General features: G+C 39.8%; 1 protein-coding gene across 1 annotated transcript in view; it reads right to left on the bottom strand.

Annotated features, from left to right (window-relative positions):
• ANXA3 (annexin A3) overlaps positions 1–9,121 on the bottom strand; it is a 70,413-nt gene extending 61,292 nt beyond the window's left edge. The window contains exons 1-2 of the mRNA XM_008577936.1: positions 9,053–9,121; positions 2,518–2,570 (exon numbers count right to left, since the gene is read on the bottom strand). Of these exons, the coding sequence (XP_008576158.1) occupies positions 2,518–2,532 (15 nt within the window). The 5' untranslated portion in view covers positions 2,533–2,570; positions 9,053–9,121. The remainder of the gene's footprint in view (positions 1–2,517; positions 2,571–9,052) is intronic.
• Between the last annotated feature and the right edge of the window lie 12,542 nt (positions 9,122–21,663).

Below are 21,663 nucleotides of genomic sequence, written 5' to 3'. Positions count from 1 at the left end.
GAGGGTTGCGATCCCGTTGCCGGTCCCGGTCCGGTACGGGCGCGACACTGAGGGTTGCCATTGTTGCCGGACACGAAAAAAGACAAAAAGGAAAAAAAAAAAAAAAAAGCAGAGAACTGTCTCCAGCTGGAGGAAGAAGAGGAAGGCAGGAGAGAGGTGACCCAGAAAGGAAAGCCAGGCATTCCAAGCATGAAAAGGATTTGAAGTACCACTGCTGGTTCTGAGATGTATGGGTCATGTGCAAGGTCCTGTAGCAGCCTCTAGAAGCCAAAGTCAGCTCCTGCTGGCAGCCAGCAAGTAAATGGAGATCTCAGTCCTGCAAGTGCAAGGCACCAAATTCTGCCAACAACCTATATGAGCTTGGAAGAGGATTCTTCCCAAAGTCTCCAGAAAGGAATGCAGCCTTGCCAACTTCTTGATTTTAGTGTCACGAGACCCATTTCTAGGCTTCTAGCAAATAGATAACGTGAGATAATAGATGACTGATGTTTTAAGATGCTAGATTTGTGGTAATTTGTTATGGCTGCGATAGGAAATGAATACACCCTCTCTCACACCCTCCTCATTCTATTCCAGCCCTTCAGAAATGTACCATGATTTTGAAGGTGTCAGTTGAAGAGTCTGACCAACTAACTCCATGTCAATTTACTACCGGACAAGGGCTGGAAGGAGATTGTAATTTTCTTAACACCAGCATTTTGGAGATGCTTTTTTTCATCTGATTCTCCTAGATGTCCATAAAAGCAGCAGGGATTTCAGAGCCAGAAAAAGGGGAGATTAGCTTCCTGGCCAGTGGTAAGAGAGTAATTTAGGGCCAAGCAAAGGCTTGCAAAGTCACACCTCCCCCCATACTGTCCAGGAGAGGGCTGCTCACGCTTTTCTTTCAGCTTCCCCTGCCCCTTATAAAATATAAAGTATGTCCATGGTTTAAAAAGAAAATCAAAGAGTACAGAAGGTGATACATTGATTATTATTATTTTTTTTTCCCCTTTTTGTCTTTTTTCATGTCCGGCAACGGATCGCAACCCTCAGTGTCGCGCCCGTACTGGACCGGGACCGGCAACGGGATCGCAACCCTCAGTGTTGCTCCCGCACCTCGCTCAGCCAGTGAGCGGGACCTGGTCTGTACCTGGGATCCGAACCCTCGGCGGGAGCGCCACAGAAGGTGATACATTGAAAAGTAAAAGTTCCATCTTTCTAGAGAGTTTGCATGTAATACAGTCATTATTATATCTGTTTTCTTTTTTCTTTTAAACAGGATCACTCTGCATATGCTATTCTGTAACTTGATTGTTTTTTCATTGATTAATATATCTTGGGACATTGTCTTATGTCAGTACACATAAAGCTGACCAGTTTTTTTCCATTCTTTTTAAAGATCTCATAAAGAATGGCTATAAGTTACAAATGAGGAATTTACTAATTCATACCCTATGAATGGCCATTTATGCTGTCTGTATATTTTCATTAACACAAATGAATGTCCTTTTTTAACCTTATGAAAGTCTTTCTATATGATACATACCCAGAAATGGAATTATTGGGTTAAAAGACACATGCATTTAAAAAACTTAGATATTACCAAAATTTCATTCAATAGTATACCAAATTTACTCTCCCATGAACAGAGTTTGAGAGTATCTGTCTGGCCCACATTCTATACAAAATTGGTCTTACTACATTTTTTTCACCTTTACCAATTTCTAATGTAGAAAATGATTTCTCATAGTGTTATTTACATTTTAAAAAAATTCTCAGTGAGGTATAGCATCTTTTCATATGTTTACTGAACATTTATAATTCTTTTCATGTCCTATTTATGTCCCTTGCAATTTTTTTTCAAGTTCTTTTTTTATTGATTTATTTAAGTTATTTATATGTTAAGGAAGTCTTTTGTCTGATGTAATGCAAATATTTTTCCCCTGTGGATTATCTTCTGACCCTACTATTAGTATTATTTGCTGTCATAATTATAAATTTATATGTAGTTAAATAGATCAATATTTTTCTTTTAGGTTTTTGGTTTTGCATCATGGTTGAAAGTGCCTTCCCCACTCCAAGATTATTTTTTAAAATCCGCCCATATTTCATCTCCTTCATTTCTGTGTTTTATCCATCTGAAATTTATTTTAATATAAGAAGGGAGAAGGAATACAGATTTGCTTTTCCCCCAAACAACTAGAGGTTTTCTGAACATTATTTATTGAATAAGCTATCTTTTCCTCTTAGATATGAAATATCATCTTCATCATATAATAAATTTCCAAATTATATACTAAATTTGTTGTCTACTTTTGACCTCTCTGCTTTGGTGTCAACACAAATTATTTTAACTACATAGCTTTATAATCCATTTTTTATATTTTATTATTTTTTGACATCCTCTAGCTTTTGTGGCATGTTAATTTTTTCAGATGAACTTCTTGTCAACTTTCAAAAAAATTCTATTGATATTTTGATTTCTTGTGTTTTTATTTGACTCAGTTACTGGGCTGTGAAGGCTTGATTTTTACTTACCCAGACAGATGCCATGATATCCCACCTTTGCCTGAAGTTGAGGTTGCACTAACCTATCAAAAGAAAAAAATTACTGAATGGTATAAATTTGTGATTCAGAACACAATAATCTCAGTCCAGATCTTAATTCAGAAAACAGAAGTCAACATTCACAGAAAAAACTTTTCAGGAAGAGGATGTATCACTGACATCAGGTACCCCAATCACATTTACTAAACAAACATTTACTGAGCACCTACCATATACAAGGGACTGTGTTAGACCCGTGAGGGCTCCAAGACAGGAGAGAAAAACATCTCTGCACTTAAGGAGCTGACAAATATGCTTCCTGGAAAATCCATTTTTGACTTATCTAAATCCAGCAGAACTATGTCGACTACTGGCTTCTTTCATCCAGGACGGACTACCATCACAGGGGACAACAACAGCACAAACACAGGAAATTGCTCCTTCCCACCAAACCTACACAAATTTTAGCTGGCTTTGCTTTGACTCCTTGCGCTTGATTGCAAAACCTCAATGTACAATTTACAAGGCTCCAAGCCTACAGTCTGTTATAAACAGACATTTGTGCTCTTTGAGGAGGCAGTCCAGTCCTCAGTAAGTGATAGGGGCAGTCTTTGATTGTGAACCCAGGCACACTTTCTATAAGTAGACATTATCCAAACATGCTGGCATTTCCCCAGAGCTGATTTAGAAATGCACGTTGTTCCCACCCATCCTGGGAACAAAATATTCTAAAAATTCAACAATAGCCTCAGAGCAAAGTTCAATGGGAAATTACACTATTAGTCCTTGGAAATATTTAGCCTGGCTTTTCTTTGACTTTCTGTAGTCTAGGGCAGTTGGCTCTCTCTAGTTACAGAATCTAACATTAAATCTCTATCTGTGCCATGGATACACGGTATCAGTAGTTCTGGTTTTGCCTCTTAAAGCTAGACACAATTTCTTTGAGTCTCTGTTTCCTCATCTGTAAAAAGGGGAGAGGAAGGCCTCAATTGCTATCATTGAATGAGATAATCTGTATAGTAATATCGCTGTGTCTTGAGTTCTTACTATATGCCAGGTAATACAGAAAGTACTAGAAGGTCAGTTCCACAAGGCTGAGGATCTTTGTCATGTTTGTTCTGGGGCACAGTAGGAAAAAATACTGAAAAAATACTTATTGAATGAATGAGTGATTTAACGTAAGCCTCACAATAATCCAGTGAGTTAGGTACGTAGGGGCCAAGGGAAGACTTCCCCTTTATCCCCTGAGGGTTTGCTAAAAACCAATTGACAAAACTCAGACTAATTAGAAGAAAAAGCATAACGATTTTTATGTTAATGTGCATAGCACAGGGAAATCACAGAACGATTGCCCAATAATCCAAGGCAGTACAGACGGTTATACGGTTACACGAGTATATCTCTCTTCACAGGGGAAGGAAAGATGTGGGTTTACGAGCAAACGGTTTTTAGGTTAACTCAATGCACTTGGAGAACATACAATGGCTTGGGGACAAAGTCTGTGGCAGCCACAGCTCAGACAATGACTGGTAAATCCTTTGTTCAATATACTGTATGGGTTTGAAATAGAAGACAATGGTTTGTGACAAAAGCCTGTCCAGGTGTGTTGACAGACTTCAGTCTTTCTTCCTGTGATATGAGTTAATTTAATGAAAACTTAGGGAAAGAACCATAGCTACTAATTTTTTTTCTTCTTTGGTGGGTCTGGACTTTAGTCAGAAGGGAACAGATTCATTCCGTGCTGTAGAAAGAGACAGAGGATTGAGAGACAGAAGTGAGGAGTAGTGGGGAAGATCAGAGAGAACTTGAGGCTGCTTCCTTATTCCAGCATGTTGAAACATCATATTTTGGGAGTCCAAGAAGTTTGCTTTGCCTTGACCTTTTTCTTTGCAACAGAATCTGATTCACTAGACATGAATCATTCCTCTGGCATTTGACTCAGCAGGTGGGAGATCTGGATACTTGATTGCAAATGACCATATACAGAAAACTGTGTGGAAACAGAATCTGATTCACTAGACATGAATCATTCCTCTGGCATTTCACTCAGCAGGTGGGAGATCTGGATACTTGATTGCAAATGACCATATACAGAAAACTGTGTGGTTTCTGTTGGCGCTGGGAGGTTCTGGGTTGCTGGAGGCCTCTGAGCCCCAACAGGTATTGCCTTGGATTGAATGTCTCCCCCAAACTTGACCCCCACTGTGACAGTGTTAAGGGGATGGGAAATCCTATTGTGGTAGTTGAAAGGTAGGGCCTTGAAGAGGTGATTGGATTGTGAGGACTGCACCCTTGGGAATAGATTGATCCATTCTTAGAATAATGGGAGTGGTTCTGCTGGCAATAAAAAGAGAGCAACTGAGAAGGTTAGTCTCTCTCTCTCTCTGCTCCACCATTTTCAGCCATGTGAGACATGTGCATTGCTGTAAAGCCTCACCATATGTATTCCCTAAACTTTGGACTTCCCAGCCTCTGAAACTGTAAGCAATAAATTTTGTTTTCTTACAAATTCAGTTCCAGGTATTTTGTTATAAGCAACAGAAACAGACAAATCCAGAAAATTGGTACCAGAGAAGTGGGGTGTTCTTTATAACAGATACTTGAAAATGTGGAAGCAGCTTCAGAACTGGGTAATGGACCATAGTGGATTGAATTATGTCCCCCCAAAACTCATTGAAGCTTGAATTGTGTTCCCTAAGTTTTATGTACTAGAAACTTAGCCCCCATTGTGACTGTTAAGAAGGTGGGAAAGCCTATTATGGTAATTGAAAGGTGGGGCCTTGAAGAGGTGAATGGATTAAAAATGGTGGTCAAGGGCATGGCTCTGAGGGCTTTAAAAGAAGACAGTCTGTCTCTCTCTCTCTCTCTGTGTGTGTTCTCTCTCTCTCTCTCTCTCTATCTCTCTGCTCTCTCTCTCTCTCTGTGTTCTCTCTCTCTCTCTCTCTATCTCTCTGCTCTCTCTGCTCCCACCATCTTGCAATGTGAGACGTGTGTGTTCTCTCTCTCTCTCTCTCTCTATCTCTCTGCTCTCTCTGCTCCCACCATCTTGCAATGTGAGACCACTAGGTCACTGTTGCCACCAATCCTGGGTCACTCCTATCACCACTACCACTTCCTTGGACTTTGGACTTCCCAGCCTCAGAAACTGTAAGGAATAAATTTCATTTTCTTCATAAATCACCCAGTTCCGTGTACTTTGTTATAAGCAACAGAAACAGACTAATAAACGGACAAAGTCTGGAAGAATTTGAAAGAGCAGGCTAACTGCTGGTGTGAGTTTAGAAGACAAGAAAACCAGGGAAAGTGGAACTTTTTAGAGACTGGTTAAGTGTTAGCAACCAGAATGCTGATAGAAGTATGGACTGTAAAGGCCATTCTCGGAAGGTCTCAAACAGAAATAAGAAGGGGTTTTTTGGAAACTGGGCAAATATCACCCCTGTTATGAACTGGTAAGGAATTTGGCTGCATTCTGTTCATGCCCAAAAGTTTTATGGAATGTGGAACTTCAAAGTGCTGACCCAGGGTATGTGGTGGAAGAAATTTCTAAGTAGCAAAACATTCAGGAAGCTGCATGGCTACTTGTAACAGCCTATGCTGAGTAATGGTGGCAAAGGCATGACATAAAGCCAGAATTTAAAAGGGAAGCAGAGCATAAAGATTTAGAAGATCTGCAGCCTGGCCATGTAGTAGAGAAACAGAGAGCATTTTCAGGAGAAAAATACAATGGTGCAGCCCAGCAACAATTTGTTAAGGAGATTAGTACAGAAGAAAGAGATTATCAAAAAAAGACTTTGAAAGCATATCAGAGACCTTGGAAGCTGTGTCTTCCATCGCAGGCCCAGAGGTCTAGAGAGACACAATGGTCTTGGGGATCAGTCCAAGGTGCCCTCCACAGACTCACCATCCAGGGCCACCTCAGGATGCTGCTTCCCACACAAGCACCCCAGCTGCTTCGGCTGCTCCAGCTGTGGCTAAATTGGCCCCAGATGTGACTGGACCCACAGCTTTGGAAAATACAAGCTGGAAGCCTTGGCTGCATCCACATAGTATTAAGTCTGCAGGCTCGCAGAATGCCATAGCTGTGAAGGCTTGAGAGCTTCCGCCCCGATTCCAAAGAATGTATGGAAAAGCTTGAGGAACCAGAAAGACATCTGTCTCAGGGACAGATTCACCGCACACTGCTTTCGCTAGAGCAATGCTGAGCAGAAATGCGGCATTGAAGTTGCAGCAGAAAAACCCCATCAGTGCCATGCCTAGCTGAGCCGTGAGAGCTGGACCTCCATGGAGACCCCAGATCTGTAAAGCTACTGGCATGCAATGCCATCCTGGAAGGGCTGAAGCATCACCTGAGACCAGGAAACCCATAGGAGTGGAGCTGCCTGAGGACTTGGGGACACAATCCCCACATCAGCATGCAGAGGATGTCACACATGGAGTCAAGGTACATGATTCATCAGCTATAAGATTTAATGCCTGCCCTGCTGGATTATGGACTTGTTTGGGACCTGTTACCCCTTTCTTTTGGCTTATTTCTACGTTTTTTGAATGGGAATATGTACTCTATGTGTCCCACCATTGTATATGGAAGTAGATAACTCGTTTTGATTTCACTGATGGGACCTTGAGACTTTGGGCTTTTGAGATGAAACAAGTTAAGACTTTGAGGATGAAATGAATGTATTTGTATGTGAAAAGGACATGAGTTTTGGGGGGCCAGGGGTGGAATGCCTTGGACTGAACATCTCTCCAAAACTTGGCCCCCACTGTGACAGTGTTAAGAGGGTGGGAAATCCTATTGTGGTAGTTGAAAGGTGGGGCCTTGGAGAGATGATTGAGATTGTGAGGACTGCATGCTCATGAATGGATTTCTTGGGATAATGTGAGTGGTTCTGGTGGCATTAACAAGAGAATGAATGAGGTTAGTCTCTCTCTGTCTCTGTTTCTGCTCTGCCACTTTCTGCCATATGAGACCCCCATGATGCTGTAAAGCCATCACCAAAGAAGACCCTCACCTGATGTGTTCCTTGAACTTTGGACTTCCCAGCCTCCGAAACTGTGAGCAATAAAGTTCATTTTCTTTCAAATTACCAAGTTCCAGGTATTTTGCTACAAGCAACAGAAATAGACACATCCAGGTATCATTAATGATATGCTCACTTTGCATAAGAAGAATCTGGGGCACAGAGAGGTACAATAATATTCCATAGTCACACAGCTAGTGAGTGGGCTGCTACTGAACTTAGGCAGCCAGACTTCAAAGGTATGCACTTAATGCTCTGGCTTCTGTCTTTCCCAAGTGCCTGGCCCGGACCTGGCCAAAGTTAATTCTCAACATGTGTTGATCCAGTATAATTTGTAAGTTGTTCATAATTATTACCAATCTATCATTTAAGTTTTAGGAAGTAAGGAATTACTACACAGTGGAGGCCAAATGACCTGAACAATAGAATTTTACACACATCCTTCCTGGAAGGGATTACAGGGTCTAAATCATTTCCTCTTCCTCCTCCATCCTTACTTCTAAACAGATTTCTCTACGCAACCACACTGGCTCAGGGAACAAGATTCTGGTTTTCTTTACATTTTAAAATCCCCTTTCTGGTTAGTCTCAAATTTTACGCTTCCATGAAAACCAACGGGGATATCTCCACGGAATAACATTTTGATTAGTTACACTTTTAACGATGTTGATGGAAAAAGTAGTAAATATAGCTTTGCCGGAGGGCAGTGTCTTGCTGTCTCTCTTAAACACAAATCCCTGGAAAGAATTTAGCCCCGGCTGTGCAACTTCTTATCAGCAGCCAGAGGGGCCTCCAGCGACCCAGAACCTCCCAGCCGCAAAAGAAACCACACAATTTCCTATATATGGTCATTTGCAATCAAGTATCCAGATCTCCCACCTGCTGATTCACATGCCCGCGGAATGATTCATGCCTAGTGAATCGCATTCTGTTGCAAAGAGAAAGGTGAGTCTTTCCAAGGCAAAGCAAACTTCTTGGACTCCCAACGCCCAACCTTTCTTCTACCTCCTAAAAGAATTAAGCAAAGTGAGGAGAACGTGCTCAGGAGACGGGTGGGGTTCCAAGACCTCAGAACAGAGCTCTGAGCCACCTCCGCCAGAGACCCCGAGGACCATTCCGACGCTCTGCTTTTTTCTGTGCCCAAGACGTTTAGGATGGGGGAGGCAGAGAGGGCTAACTGGATCCCTTACGCTACTAGCTGTGATGAAGAGTGAAGCGTCCGGGAAGCTGAGACAGCTGGGTGACCGTCCCAGGGCACGGCACTTTTGCTCCCCTGGGCCTCAGTTTCCTCGATTCTGAAATGGAGGACGTCGACTCCTCTGAGGCTCCTCCAGCCCCGCACCCGCGCAGTGGGTTGGAATCCGGCGCCGGAGCCAGCCTCCAGCCCTGTCCAGGACAGAGCTGCGCTGTCGGGGGAACTGGCGAGGCGCTCCGCCCGCGTCCGCGTCGGGAAGGAGGGGACGGAAGGCGACACTCGCGGCGCCACGCGGGGAGGCCGAACTTACCCTGCAGCGCGATCGCAGTCGCCGCTGTGCGGGAGAACCGCGGACGAAGGTGCGCGTCCCGGGCCCTGGGCACTCGCGCTCGCTCCCGCCGGCGAGGCGACCGTGACCGCACCCCTTCCTCCCGGCCCTTCTCCGCCCGCTCGACTCCACCTGATCGCGGCCCGAGGCGCTGGGGAAGGAAAGCCGCGCCCCTCTGCCCCCGGAGGTGCTGTTTTTATCAGAATTTGCAGGAGAGGAAACTGAAGCTTAGAAAGATTTACTAAAGGCGACATAAGTAAAAAGCGTTGCTGGGACGCGCGCAGCCCTGGGCTCAGCCCGTAACCAACCTCTGCGCAGGGCTGAATCAGGAATGGCGTGCTGCAGGTACTTGGGAATAATTCAGCAGCTCCGTGGGAATTATTGCGAGTTTTTGAGAGAGGCAGGCATGGGATTCTGTTCCATCTTCCAAAAAGATAGTTCTACAGGTTCCATTAAAAATAAATAAATAAATAAATAAATAAATAAATAAATAAATCGGAAGAGAGAAGAAAAAATTAAAATCCTGCAGGAAGACTCTGTAGAAAGGCATTTAGAGTTCAAAAGTGAGAGATAATTAGAAGTGGAATTGGGCAATTGTGGTGGGTATAGGCTATTCCAAGTCGGACTTCAGAGACCTTTGACCTTTTCACATTAGTGCCTGATCTGATGGTCTCCATATGCTGCTGAAAGTGCGGGAGTCTGCATGGCAGGCCAAAGCAAAGGATGGGGGCCAGCACCCAACAGGCATCTTTTCCCAAAGAGAAGCAGGTGCTGCTCTAGAGTGGAGCAAATTCTAGGATTTGTTAAAGAGGCCAAGCTAGAGAAGAACAGCCAAGAGGGATGGTGCTACGGTCCATCCCTCAAATGTATCCCCCAAAAGTTCATGTACTGGAAACTTAATCTCCATTGTAACAGTGTTAAGGGGTGAGAAATCCACCTATGGTGTTTGAAAGGTGGGACCTTTAAGAGGTGACTAGACTGTGAGGCAAATAGCTCCCTACACCAAACATTCAAGCGTTTTCTCCTTTTTCTTTCCTTATTGTATTTTTTATTTTCAAATGGTGATGACATCAACTCACATACCTGTGAACAAGAAAGTATGTTCACTGCAGCATTATTCGTAGTAAGTAGGAAAGTATTGAAACAATGCCCATCAGTAGGAGAATGATAAGTAAGCCATGGTATAGTCATAAACTGGAATATTACACAGCAGTTAAAATTAATAAACAAGAGTAGCTAGAGTTGAACAGGAAGGGCAAGTGGTAGAATATACCTCATGATACCTTTTTTTTTTTTTTTTGGTGGCTGGCCAGTACAAGGATCCAAACCCTTGACGTTGGTATTATCAGCACCATGCTCTAACCAAGTGAGCTAACTAGCCAGCCCCCACGTCATGATACCATTTATTTAAAGTGTACATACCTGCTAAACAATATTATATAGTATGTATGGATATATAAATATTTTGAAATAAGTAAAACAACATGCATAAGAATAATAACACTGAGTTTATTGTTACATTATCCCTGGAGAATGAGGAAGGGAAATGGATCAGAAAGGGCACATAAGGAACAGCAATTACATCGGCATATCTTTTAAAATATCTTGAAAAACATTCCAAATGAATACAGCATAATGTTTAAGGTTTGATGAAGTTGGGTGGTGGGTACACAGGTAGTCTTTATTATAATATCATTTATTTTTAAAAAATGTTTAATAATTTAAAATTTTTTAGTAGTAATGTTTTTGAGGAGAGACTGCAGAATTACTGTAAGCCACTCTCCTGGGCCATTTCTTTGTCAGTTTGTTCCCATCTGTATTAGTCCACTTCTGTTGCTTATAATACAATACCTGAAACTGGGTAATTTATATAGAAAAGACATTTATTTCTTACACTTTGGAGGCTGGGAAGTCCAAGGTTCAGGGAACACATCTGGTGAAGGCCTTCTTCAGGGTGGGAGCTCTCCACAGAATCCTGGGATGACCAGGGTATCACATGGTAAGAACGGGCTGAGCAAGAGAGCTAACCTCCTCATTTGCTCTCCTTTTAAAGTCATCAGAACCACGCCCATTACTCCATGAATGGATCAATCTATTAACAAGAGCACAATCCTCACAATCTAATCACCTCTTAAAGGCCCCACCTTTCAAACACCATAGGTGGATTTCCCACCCCTTAACACTGTTACAATGGAGATTAAGTTTCCAGTACATGAACTTTTGGGGGATACATTTGGCCCATAGCACCATCCCTCTTGGCTGTTCTTCTCTAGCTTGGCCTCTTTAACAAATCCTAGAATTACTGTTACAATGGAGATTAAGTTTCCAGTACATGAACTTTTGGGGGATACATTTGGCCCATAGCACCATCCCTCTTGGTTGTTCTTCTCTAGCTTGGCCTCTTTAACAAATCCTAGAATTTGCTCCACTCTAGAGCAGCACCTGCTTCTCTTTGGGAAAAGATGCCTGTTGGGTTCTGGCGGGAGTAAGGGGGTGGGAATATTTCTGAATGATAATCTAATCTATCTCAGCAGTATACAGAGAGGTGTTGGGGAAGTCTTGGGAGCTAGTAACATGACCAGGTTATCAAATGGGACAAGGACAACTAGAGAAGCCCCAACGTCAAATATTTAGGACCGAGACAAGTAGAAATATTGAGTGTCTCAAGATCCCAGGAGAATGTTAGGCATGGAAATAACAGCTTCCTAGGAAAAAGAACTCAACCAATAAGCCATCAAATATTATTTTGGTGTTTGGAACTACAAAATAATAACATTAGCTAACATTTTTTTTAAAAAGTATCTACTATATGCCAGGCACTGTTCTAAATGCTTTGTATACATCATATTATGTAATTCTCACCCCAACTAGATGAGGTAGGTCCTATTATGTATTACTTTTAAGAGATGACCAAATTACACAGAGCGAGTAAGACTCTGGCCGAGTGTCACATAGCCAGTAAATTGAGTAGATGAGATAGGCAGCCTAGCTCCAAATTTTATTTTAGTCAATACAGTGCACTGTCTATAAATGTGCACATAATGCCAATTGGTTGACCAAAGGAGTCCCCTTGAGAATGAGGAGGAGGAGAAAGGACTAGCCAGTAATCTGGGTGAAACCATTCTTCTTTTAAGTTCAAAAGCTCTATAGTAATAGTCACATTCTCTAAGAACAGAAAAAGGTACTATTCATGACTCCTGTCAGCTCAGTAGACAGGGAATAAATATGGGCCAAATGGGAGCATGCATTGAGTGTGTCCTTTCCATTTCTAGAAGTAAACGGAAAGACCCATCTGCAATCTACTGGTTTATGTGCAGCAACAGGAAAGGAGTAGGTGGTTCAAGACTCTGTTATCAAATTACAATAGGTAATATGGATTGAGTTGTGTCCCCCAAGTTTTCGGTCATTGAAACTTAATCCCCACCATAACTGCTGAGGGTGGGATATTCTATTATGGTAATTGAAAGGTGGGGTCTTGAAGAGGTGATTAGATTCTGAGGACCATGATTAGTGAATGGATTAAAAATAGTGGTCATGTGCATGGTTCCAAGGGCTTTAAAAGGAGAGCACATGAGAGTCTCTCTCTCTCTCTGCTCCACCATTTTCTGCCATGTGAGACCCCTGCATTGCCATAAAGTCACCACTAAAGAAGACTCTCACCATATGTGTTCCTTGGACTTCTCAGACCCTCAGACTTGTCAGCAATAAATTTTGTTTTCTTACAAATTACTCATTTCCAGGTATTCTGTTACAAGCAACAGAAATGGACTAACATAATAGGCATATGTGGTAGGCAGAATAATGATCCACAAAGATGTCCAACAGAATCCCTGGAACCTGTGAATATATTATGTTATATGGCAAGGGGGATTATGGTTACAGTTGGAATTAAACCTGCTAATCAGCTGATTTGAACATAAAGAGATTATCCTGGATTATCTGAATAAGCCCAATGTAATCAGAAGGTTTCTTACATGGGGAAGAGTGAGGCAGAAGAGTCAAAACCAGAGAGATGGTATGGTGAGAAAGACTCAGCTGGCCATTAATGGCTTTGAAGATGGAAGTGGCTGGATCCAAGGAATACAGGTGGCCTCTGAAAACTGGAAAAGGAAAGAAAGTAGATTCTTTCCCAGAGCCTCCAGAAGGAACAATGTCCTACTAACACCTGGATTTTAGCCCAGTGAGGCCCTTTCAGACTTCTCACTTCCAGAACTATAAGATAATAAATTTGTGTTGTTTTAAGCCACTGTGTTTGTATGTTGCAGTCTCTTTGTCCTCACAGGGATTTGTCACCTCTCTCCCCTGGGTGATGGAGATGCAAAGGATTACTCAAAGCCCATTTCTTCCAAGCAGTGAGAGACCCTGAGGAGGTTAATCTCCCAGAACCCTCAAGAGAGAGGCATTCCTTCCTTGGGAAATTAACCACGAACTGGGGTTCTCTCCCCGCATTTATTCTCCAGACCAGGAAGTTACAGGAAAAGAACATAGTTGGGGGTTATGGCTAAGTATAGTTTAACAATAGAGGCTGATAAACATCAGTGAAACAAGCAACATGACATTCCATAATGCAATTTGCAAAAGGTTGAGTTGATCCACCAACAAAAGCTTGATCTTAGCAAACACTGTTTTTCACTACAGCAATTTCCCCAGTATTTTACATATCAATTAAGTAACTTGCCTGTCCTTGAGCCAGCAACTTTGCTATGTTACAAATACTGTAGCCTGAGGAAAGTTTCCTGTCTTTTGCAAGGTTAACATTTCTATATGTAATTCCAAAAGGTTAGGCTAAACCTGAGACTACAAGGCTTTGGAAAATAGGCCCTGTGAAATACATTTGCTTTATAAATGTTAGCATGGTGAGAAAGACTCAACTGGCCATTAATGGCTTTGAAGATGGAAGTGGCTGGATCCAAGGAATACAGGTGGCCTCTGAAAACTGGAAAAGGAAAGGAAGTAGATTCTTCCCTAGAGCCTCCAGAAGGAACACTGCCCTACTAATACCTGGATTCTAGCCCAGTGAGGCCCTTTCAGATTTCTGACTTCCAGAACTGTAAGATAATAAATTTGCGTTGTTTTAAGCTACTGTGTTTGTAGCCATTTGTGACTGCACCAATAAGAAACTAATAACATGACTTCTCTGGACACAACCTCTACTGGGTATTGTTGCTGCTGCCCTCAAAGCAGTATGGTTAGATCATCCTATCAGAACAAGTGATAGGGGGCCGGCCCGGTGGCGCACTGCTACAGTGCGCCGCTGGGAGTGTGGCGGCGCTCCCACCGAGGGTTCGGATCCCACATACAGACCAGTTCCCGCTCACTGGCTGAGCGAGGTGCAGGCGCGGCACCGAGGGTTGCGATCCCGTTGCCGGTCCCGGTCCGGTACGGGCGCAACACTGAGGTTGCGATCCGTTGCCGGACACGAAAAAAGGAAAGGCCTATTTATAGCAGTTCCTTTTACTCAGTACATCATGTCTGGCTATCAAGAAAAATTGACAAAACATGCTAAAGGTTGAAAAACACAGTTTGAAGAGACAGAGCAAGCATCAGAACCAGACTCAGATATACACATATATAAATGTATCCATACATATATGTATATATATATATGCAAAATACATAATTGAATACATTCTTTCTATTATTATCTTGAAAAAATTATGTTAGATCAATCAAGAATATGAAAAATAATAGTTTTAATTTTACCTTCTCTTATTTCTTATATATAAATATATGTGTATGTATGTATATATGTATCTATACTTATATATAAATGAAAGAATGACAATACTGTTACAAGGGACTAGAGGGAGAAATGAGGATTATTTTGTTATTATATGGCAATCACACTACCTGTGAAGTGGTATAGTATTGTTTAAAAGTAGACTTGAATTAGTTATAAATGTATATTGTAAATTCTAAGGCAACCACTAAAAAAATTTTAAAAATCTAAAAAGAAGTATAACTGATATGCTAATAAAGGAGAAAAAATGGAATTATATAAAATGCTCAAAACCACAAAAGGTAGAAAAAGAGTGAAAGACAAAAATAGGAACAAACAAGGGCAAAAAATAGAAAACAGTAACAAATATGGTAGATATTAATCAAACTATATCAACAATTTGAAGACCAACAATCTAAATACATCAATTAAAAGACAGAGATTGCTAGAGTGGATCAAGAAATAAGACCCAACTACAGGTCTACAAGAAATCCACTTTAAGTATAAAAATATATATAGATTAAAAATAAATGGATGGAGAAAAATATACCATGCTAATACTAATCAAAAGAAAGCAGGAATAGCTACATTAATTTCAGACAGAACAGGCTTTAGACCAAAGAAAGTTATCAGGGATAAGAGGGGCATTACATATGATGAAAGGTTTAGATTTTCAATAAGATATAATAATCCTTAACATGTATGCACCTAACACAGAGCATCAAAATAAGTGAGAAAAACACTGACAGAACTGCAAGGAGAAATAGATGAATTCACTGTTATAGCTGAAGACTTCAACAGACCTTTATCAGAAATGAACAGATGCAGCAGGCAGAAAATCAGTAAGGACATAGTTAAACTCAAAAACACTGTCAATCAACTGGATATAATAAACATCTACAAGATACTTCATCCAATAACAGCAAAATACACATTTTTTTTTCAAGCTCACATAAAGCATCCACGAGGACAGACCACATTCTAGGCTATAAAACACACCTTCACATATATAAAAGAATAGAAATCTTACAATGTCTGTTCTCAGGCCGAAATGAAATTAAATGGAGTTAAAGTAAAAATCAATAACAGAAAAATAGCAGGAAAATCTCAGAATACTCAGAGATTAAAACAACATACTTTTAAATAACACATGGAAAAAAGAAATGAAAAAAAGATCTAAAACCAGTCACCTAATCTTCCACCTTAGGAAACTAGGAAAATAAGAGCAAATTAAATGCAAAGTAAGTGGAAGAAATGAAATAATAAAAATTAGAGAAGAAATCAATAAAATTGAAAATAGGAAATCAACAGAGAAAATCAATGAAACTATAAGCTTTTTCTTTGAAAAGATCAATTATCAAATCAATAAGCCTTTGGCGAGGCTAAGGTAAAAAGAGAGGACACAAATTACTAATATCAGACATGAAAGAGAGGATATCACTACAAATACCATGAACATTAAAATGATAATAAAGGAATACTATGAACAACTCTATGCCCACAAATTTGCTAACCTAGTGAATTAGACAAATTTTATGACCTAGCAAAATGGACCAATTCCTTGAAAGATATGATCTGCCATAACTCACACAAGAGGAAATAGACAATATCAACAGGCCTACATCTATTAACAAAATTGACTCAATAATTAATAACCTTCTAAATCAGAAAGCACCAGGTCCATATGGGTTCAATGGTGAATTCTACCAAACATTTAATGAAGAAATTACACCAATTCTTTTCAATCTTTTTCACAAGATAGAAGCAGAGAGAATACTTTCCAACTCGTTCTATGAGGACAGCATTACCCTAATACTTAAACCAGATAAAGACATTATAAAAAAACTACAGACTAATATCTCTCATGAACATAGATGCAAAAATCCTCATCCATTTATTAGCAAATCAAATTCAACAATGTATAAAAAGAATTATACCCCACAACCAAGTGGGATTTATCTCAGGTCTGCAAATCTGGTTCAATATTTGAAAATCAATTCATGTAATTCATCACATAAACAGGCTAAAGAAGAAAAATCACATGATCACATCAATAGATGCAGAAAAAGCATTTGACAAAATCCAACAGTAATTTATGGTAAAAACTGTTGGTAAACTAGGAATGGAGGGAACTTCCTCAACTTGATAAGGAATATTTACAAAAAACCTACAGCTAACATCATATAGTGGTGAGACACTTGATGTCTTCCCACTAAAGTCAGGAACGAGGCAAGGATGGTCCCCTCTTATCAATGCTTTTCAACAACAGATTGAAAGTTCTAGCTAATGCAATAAGACAAGAAAAGGAAATAAAAGATATACAGATTGGTAAGGTAGAAATAAAATTGTCCTTGTTTGCAGATGACATGATTGTCTGTACAGAAAATCCAAAAGAATTGAAAAAAAAATTCCCAGAACTAATAGTCAATTCTAGCAGGGTTGCAGGATACAGGATAATATGTAAAGGTCAATCACTTTTCTACACATCAGCAATGAACAGGTAGAATTTGAAGTTAAAAACACATACCATTTACATTAGCACCTCCAAAGATGAAATACTTATGTCTAAATCTAACAGAATATGTATAAAATGGGTATGAGAAAAACCACAAAATTCTGATGAAAAAAGTCAAATAAATAAATATACTGAGAAATAGCCCATGTTCATGAATAGGAAGACTCGATATTGTGAAGATGTTGGTTTTTTCCCAATGCAGTCTATAGATTCAATGCAATCCCAATCAAAATCACATCAAGTTATTTTGCAGATATTGGCTAACTGTTCTAAAGTATATGTGGAGAAGCAAATGACTTAGAAGAGCCAAGACAATATTGAAGAAGAACAAAGTTGGAGGACTTACCTATTCACTTCAAGACATACTATAAAACTATAGTAATTGAAACTATGATATTGGCAACAGAAAAGATAAATAAATCAGTGGAACAGAATAGAGAGCCCAGAAGTAGTTCCACATAATTAGAGCCAACTGCTCTTTGACAAAAGAATGGAGGCAATACAATGGAGAAAAGACAGTCTTTTTGACAAATGGTTCTGGAATAACTGGGCATCCTCATGTAAAAAATTAAAATTAAAATTAAAAAATGAATCTAGACATCAAACTTGCATTCTTCACAAAAATTAGCTCAAAATGGATTACAGACCTAAATGTAAAGCACAAAACTATAAAACTCCTGGAAGATAACATAGGAGAAAATTTAGATGACCTTGGATTTGGCAATGACTTTGTAGATGCAACAGCAAAAGGAAGATCTGTGAAAGAATGATAAGCTGGACTTCACTAAAATTAAAAACTTCTGTGAAAGACAATGTCAGGAGAATGAAATGACAAACCACTGACTGGGAGAATATTTGCAAAAGACATACCAGATAAAGTACTTTTATCCAAAATACATAAAGAACTCTTAAAATTCAATAAGATAACAAACAACCTAATTAAAAATGAGCAAAAGATCTGAACAGACACCTCAACAAAGATTTACAAATGGCAAGAAAGCACATGAGAAGATGCTCAACATCTGTCATTAGGTACTTGCAAATTAAAACAACAAAGAGATACCACCACACATCTATTAGAATGGCTAAAATCTAAACCTCTGACACCAAATGTGGGTGAGGATGTGAGGCAACAGGAATCTCATTCGTTGCTGGTAGGAATGCAAAATACTATAGTCACTTTCGATGACAGTTTGGCAGTTTCTTATAAAACTAAATAAGAGTATACTCTTACCATACCATCCAGCAATTGCACTGCTTGGTATTTACTCAAAAGAGTTGAAAAATTATGGCAACATAGGAACCTGCACATAGGGCCGGCCCGGTGGCGCACTGGATAAGTGCACCGCTTGGGAAGCATGGCGGCGCTCCCGCCCGAGGGTTCGGATCCCACATACAGACTGGTTCCCGCTCACTGGCTGAGCGAGGCGCGGGGGCAACGCCGAGGGTTGCAATCCCGTTGCCGGTCCCCGGTCTGGTACGGGGGCAACACTGAGGGTTGCGATCCGTTGCCGGACATGGAAAAAGACAAAAGACAAAAAAAAAAAAAAGAAACCTGCACATAGATGTTTACAGCAGCTTTATTCATAATTACCAAAATTTGGAAGTAACCAAGATGTCCTTCAGTAGGTGAATGGATAAATAAACTGTGGTATATGAGTATCTATACAATACAATATTATTCAGTGCTAAAAAGAAGTGATCTATCAAGCTATGAAAAGACATGGAGGAAACATAAATGCATATTATTAAGAGAAAGAATCCAATCTGAAAAGGCTACATACGGTATGATTCCAACTGTATGGCATTCTGGAAGAGGCAACCCTATGGAGACAGGAAAAAGGCCATTGGTTGCCAGTTTTTGGGGGGAGACAGGGTGAATAGGCAGAGCACAGAGGATTTTTAGAGCAGTGAAAATACTCTGATGTGATAATGGTGGATACTTGTCATTATGCAGTTCAAATGTACAACACCAAGAATGTGCAACAAGAGTGAACCCTAATGCAAAATATGGACTTTGGGTGATAATGATGTATCAGTGTAGATTTATCAGTTGAAACGAATGTACCACTCTGGTGGGGGATGTTGATAATGGCAGAGGCTATGCATTTATGGCAGCAGGAGGAATATGGGAAATCTCTGTACCTTCCACTCATTTTTTCTGGGAACCTAAAGGACACAGATTCCTAATATCAGACATGAAAAAAGGGACATAAAACAGTTTTAAAGAGAAAGTCTATTTAACAATGCATGATGCTTTATTTTTTTTATATGTAATGATAAATTGGGGGAAAGGACTTGAAACACTGTGGGTTTTAGGGGAAGAAGGGACATAAAACAGTTTTAAAGAGAAAGTCTATTTAACAATGCATGATGCTTTATTATTTTTATATGTAATGATAAATTGGGGGAAAGGACTTGAAACACTGTGGGTTTTAGGGGAAGAGGACTATTAAGAAGACTGAGACAGGGAAGAAAGCAACAAAATTTGAACTGGTTGTGAAGATTAGTATTTGAATTCCTACTTTCTATTTTATTTTAAGTTGGTGTGCTCCATACTTTTCAACCATAGTATAAGACTGCCTTACTACTATTGCTGTTATCTTGAAAAAGTTTTAGTGAAAATATTAATTTGAAGAAAAGGACTAAGACTAATAAATTGCCATTTAGATGCTTGTAAACTTTTGGTTTGGTTTATTTACAGTATCTTAAACCGAGTACATTTTTTTCCATTCTTCTGGCAGGATTATACACGATGCCCTTTGAACCAGTACAGGAGCTGCTTTGACTCACAGGTAAACACTGTCTTGGACTGCTCAGATGTGAGCTGAAGAGATTGGGCAGTGGTCCTCAATGCTAGGCTCTGGGATCTGGACACTGGTTAGAAATGCAAGTTCTCTCAGACCCTTCTTCAGATCTATTGTCTTAACAAGCCCATTGGGTGATTCTGATGCACCCTAAAATTTGAGAACCACTGGTTTAAGAAGAGCAACGATGGAGAAAGTAGAGAAATGGTCTTGCATAAAAGGTCCCCTGGGAGCCCACCAGATTTGCAAATCTCAGGTGAGCTTTCTGCCAAGAGAAAAGGTAGGACAGTGTTCTGCATTCTGTTCTGCATTGTAACTCCTGATTCCCATTCAGGGATCACTGCCATAAACTACTGAATCCCATATCATCCTGGAAAATTTTGAGATTGGCATGGGATGGTTGGGAAATACTTACTGAGAGCTGATTATTTATGCCAGACATTGAGTAATGCACTTTACATACATGCTCTTATGTCATGCTTACCAAGCAGCAAAAAATTAGTTGTGATTGCCTCTATTTTGCAAATATAGACAGGCTCAGAGGGATTCAGTAAGTTCTGAAGGTTGTATTCCACATAACTGGGAAGTAACAGGGCTGGATTTATATCCAGAAGGAAATAATTAACAGGTGGTGTTTACATGTAGGATTTATTTTACTTGTTTCTGGTTCAGTGTTTAACCTCTTTGGTTTCAGGATAACTTAAAAATAAAATGCACTGTAACCATTTTCTGAGTTTTTCTTGTTGTAGCAATTGACCAATTACCACCATTTAGACTAGAATTATGCCATAGCATATCTAATATTTTTCCCCCAAAGGATGAGTTTTCCCTGAAAGAAATGTTAGATAATGGTGATAGAATCCCAGAAACCAGGTTTTTAGTCAGCCAGAAAAATAATTCAGAAGAGATTATTTTATAAAATTTTCACTATTCTAAATACATAAAATTATTTTATAGTTTTATAAGAAGCTAATTTCCTAAATCACCTTTTCTTTCTGCTCAACAGAACAATTTGAGAATCAAATATAAAATTTTAGAGCAAAGTTATGAAGTGCATTTAAAATACATGGTAAAATGTGAGGGAAAAACTCATTGGCCAAGTGGTTGTGGATGTTAAGTATGTTTGCTCTTACAGTGGAGTGCTGGAGCTGCCTTACACCAGCATGTGAAAGCCAATTGCTAAATTTTCAGAAATTTCACAAGCTGGTTGTTAAACACAGCCATTACTCAACTTAGAATGAGGTTGCATCTTGATAAAGCTACTGTAAGTAAAAAGTGTAAGTAAAAAAGTGCATTTAATACCCCAATAAACCCATCATAAATTTGAAAAATCGTTAAGTTGAACCATCATTAGTTGAGGACTGTCTGCAAATAAATACAATTGAATAAATTATGTTAAAGACAAAGGTAATAAGTACCCCAAATTAATCACCTCCTAATTATTTTACTACATTTTATTATTACTGATGCTCTTGCAGCTATTTATGTCTATTGCATTTATGTGGTGGAAATACTATATAAGGTTATGCTACTGTGCATCTCTTCCCAATTC

Source organism: Galeopterus variegatus, unplaced genomic scaffold, assembly GCF_000696425.1.
Source record: "Galeopterus variegatus unplaced genomic scaffold, G_variegatus-3.0.2 Scaffold1607, whole genome shotgun sequence".
NCBI lineage: Eukaryota > Metazoa > Chordata > Mammalia > Dermoptera > Cynocephalidae > Galeopterus > Galeopterus variegatus.
Note: the sequence above shows the minus strand (reverse complement) of the source record. Positions and strands in the feature narration are given on the sequence as shown.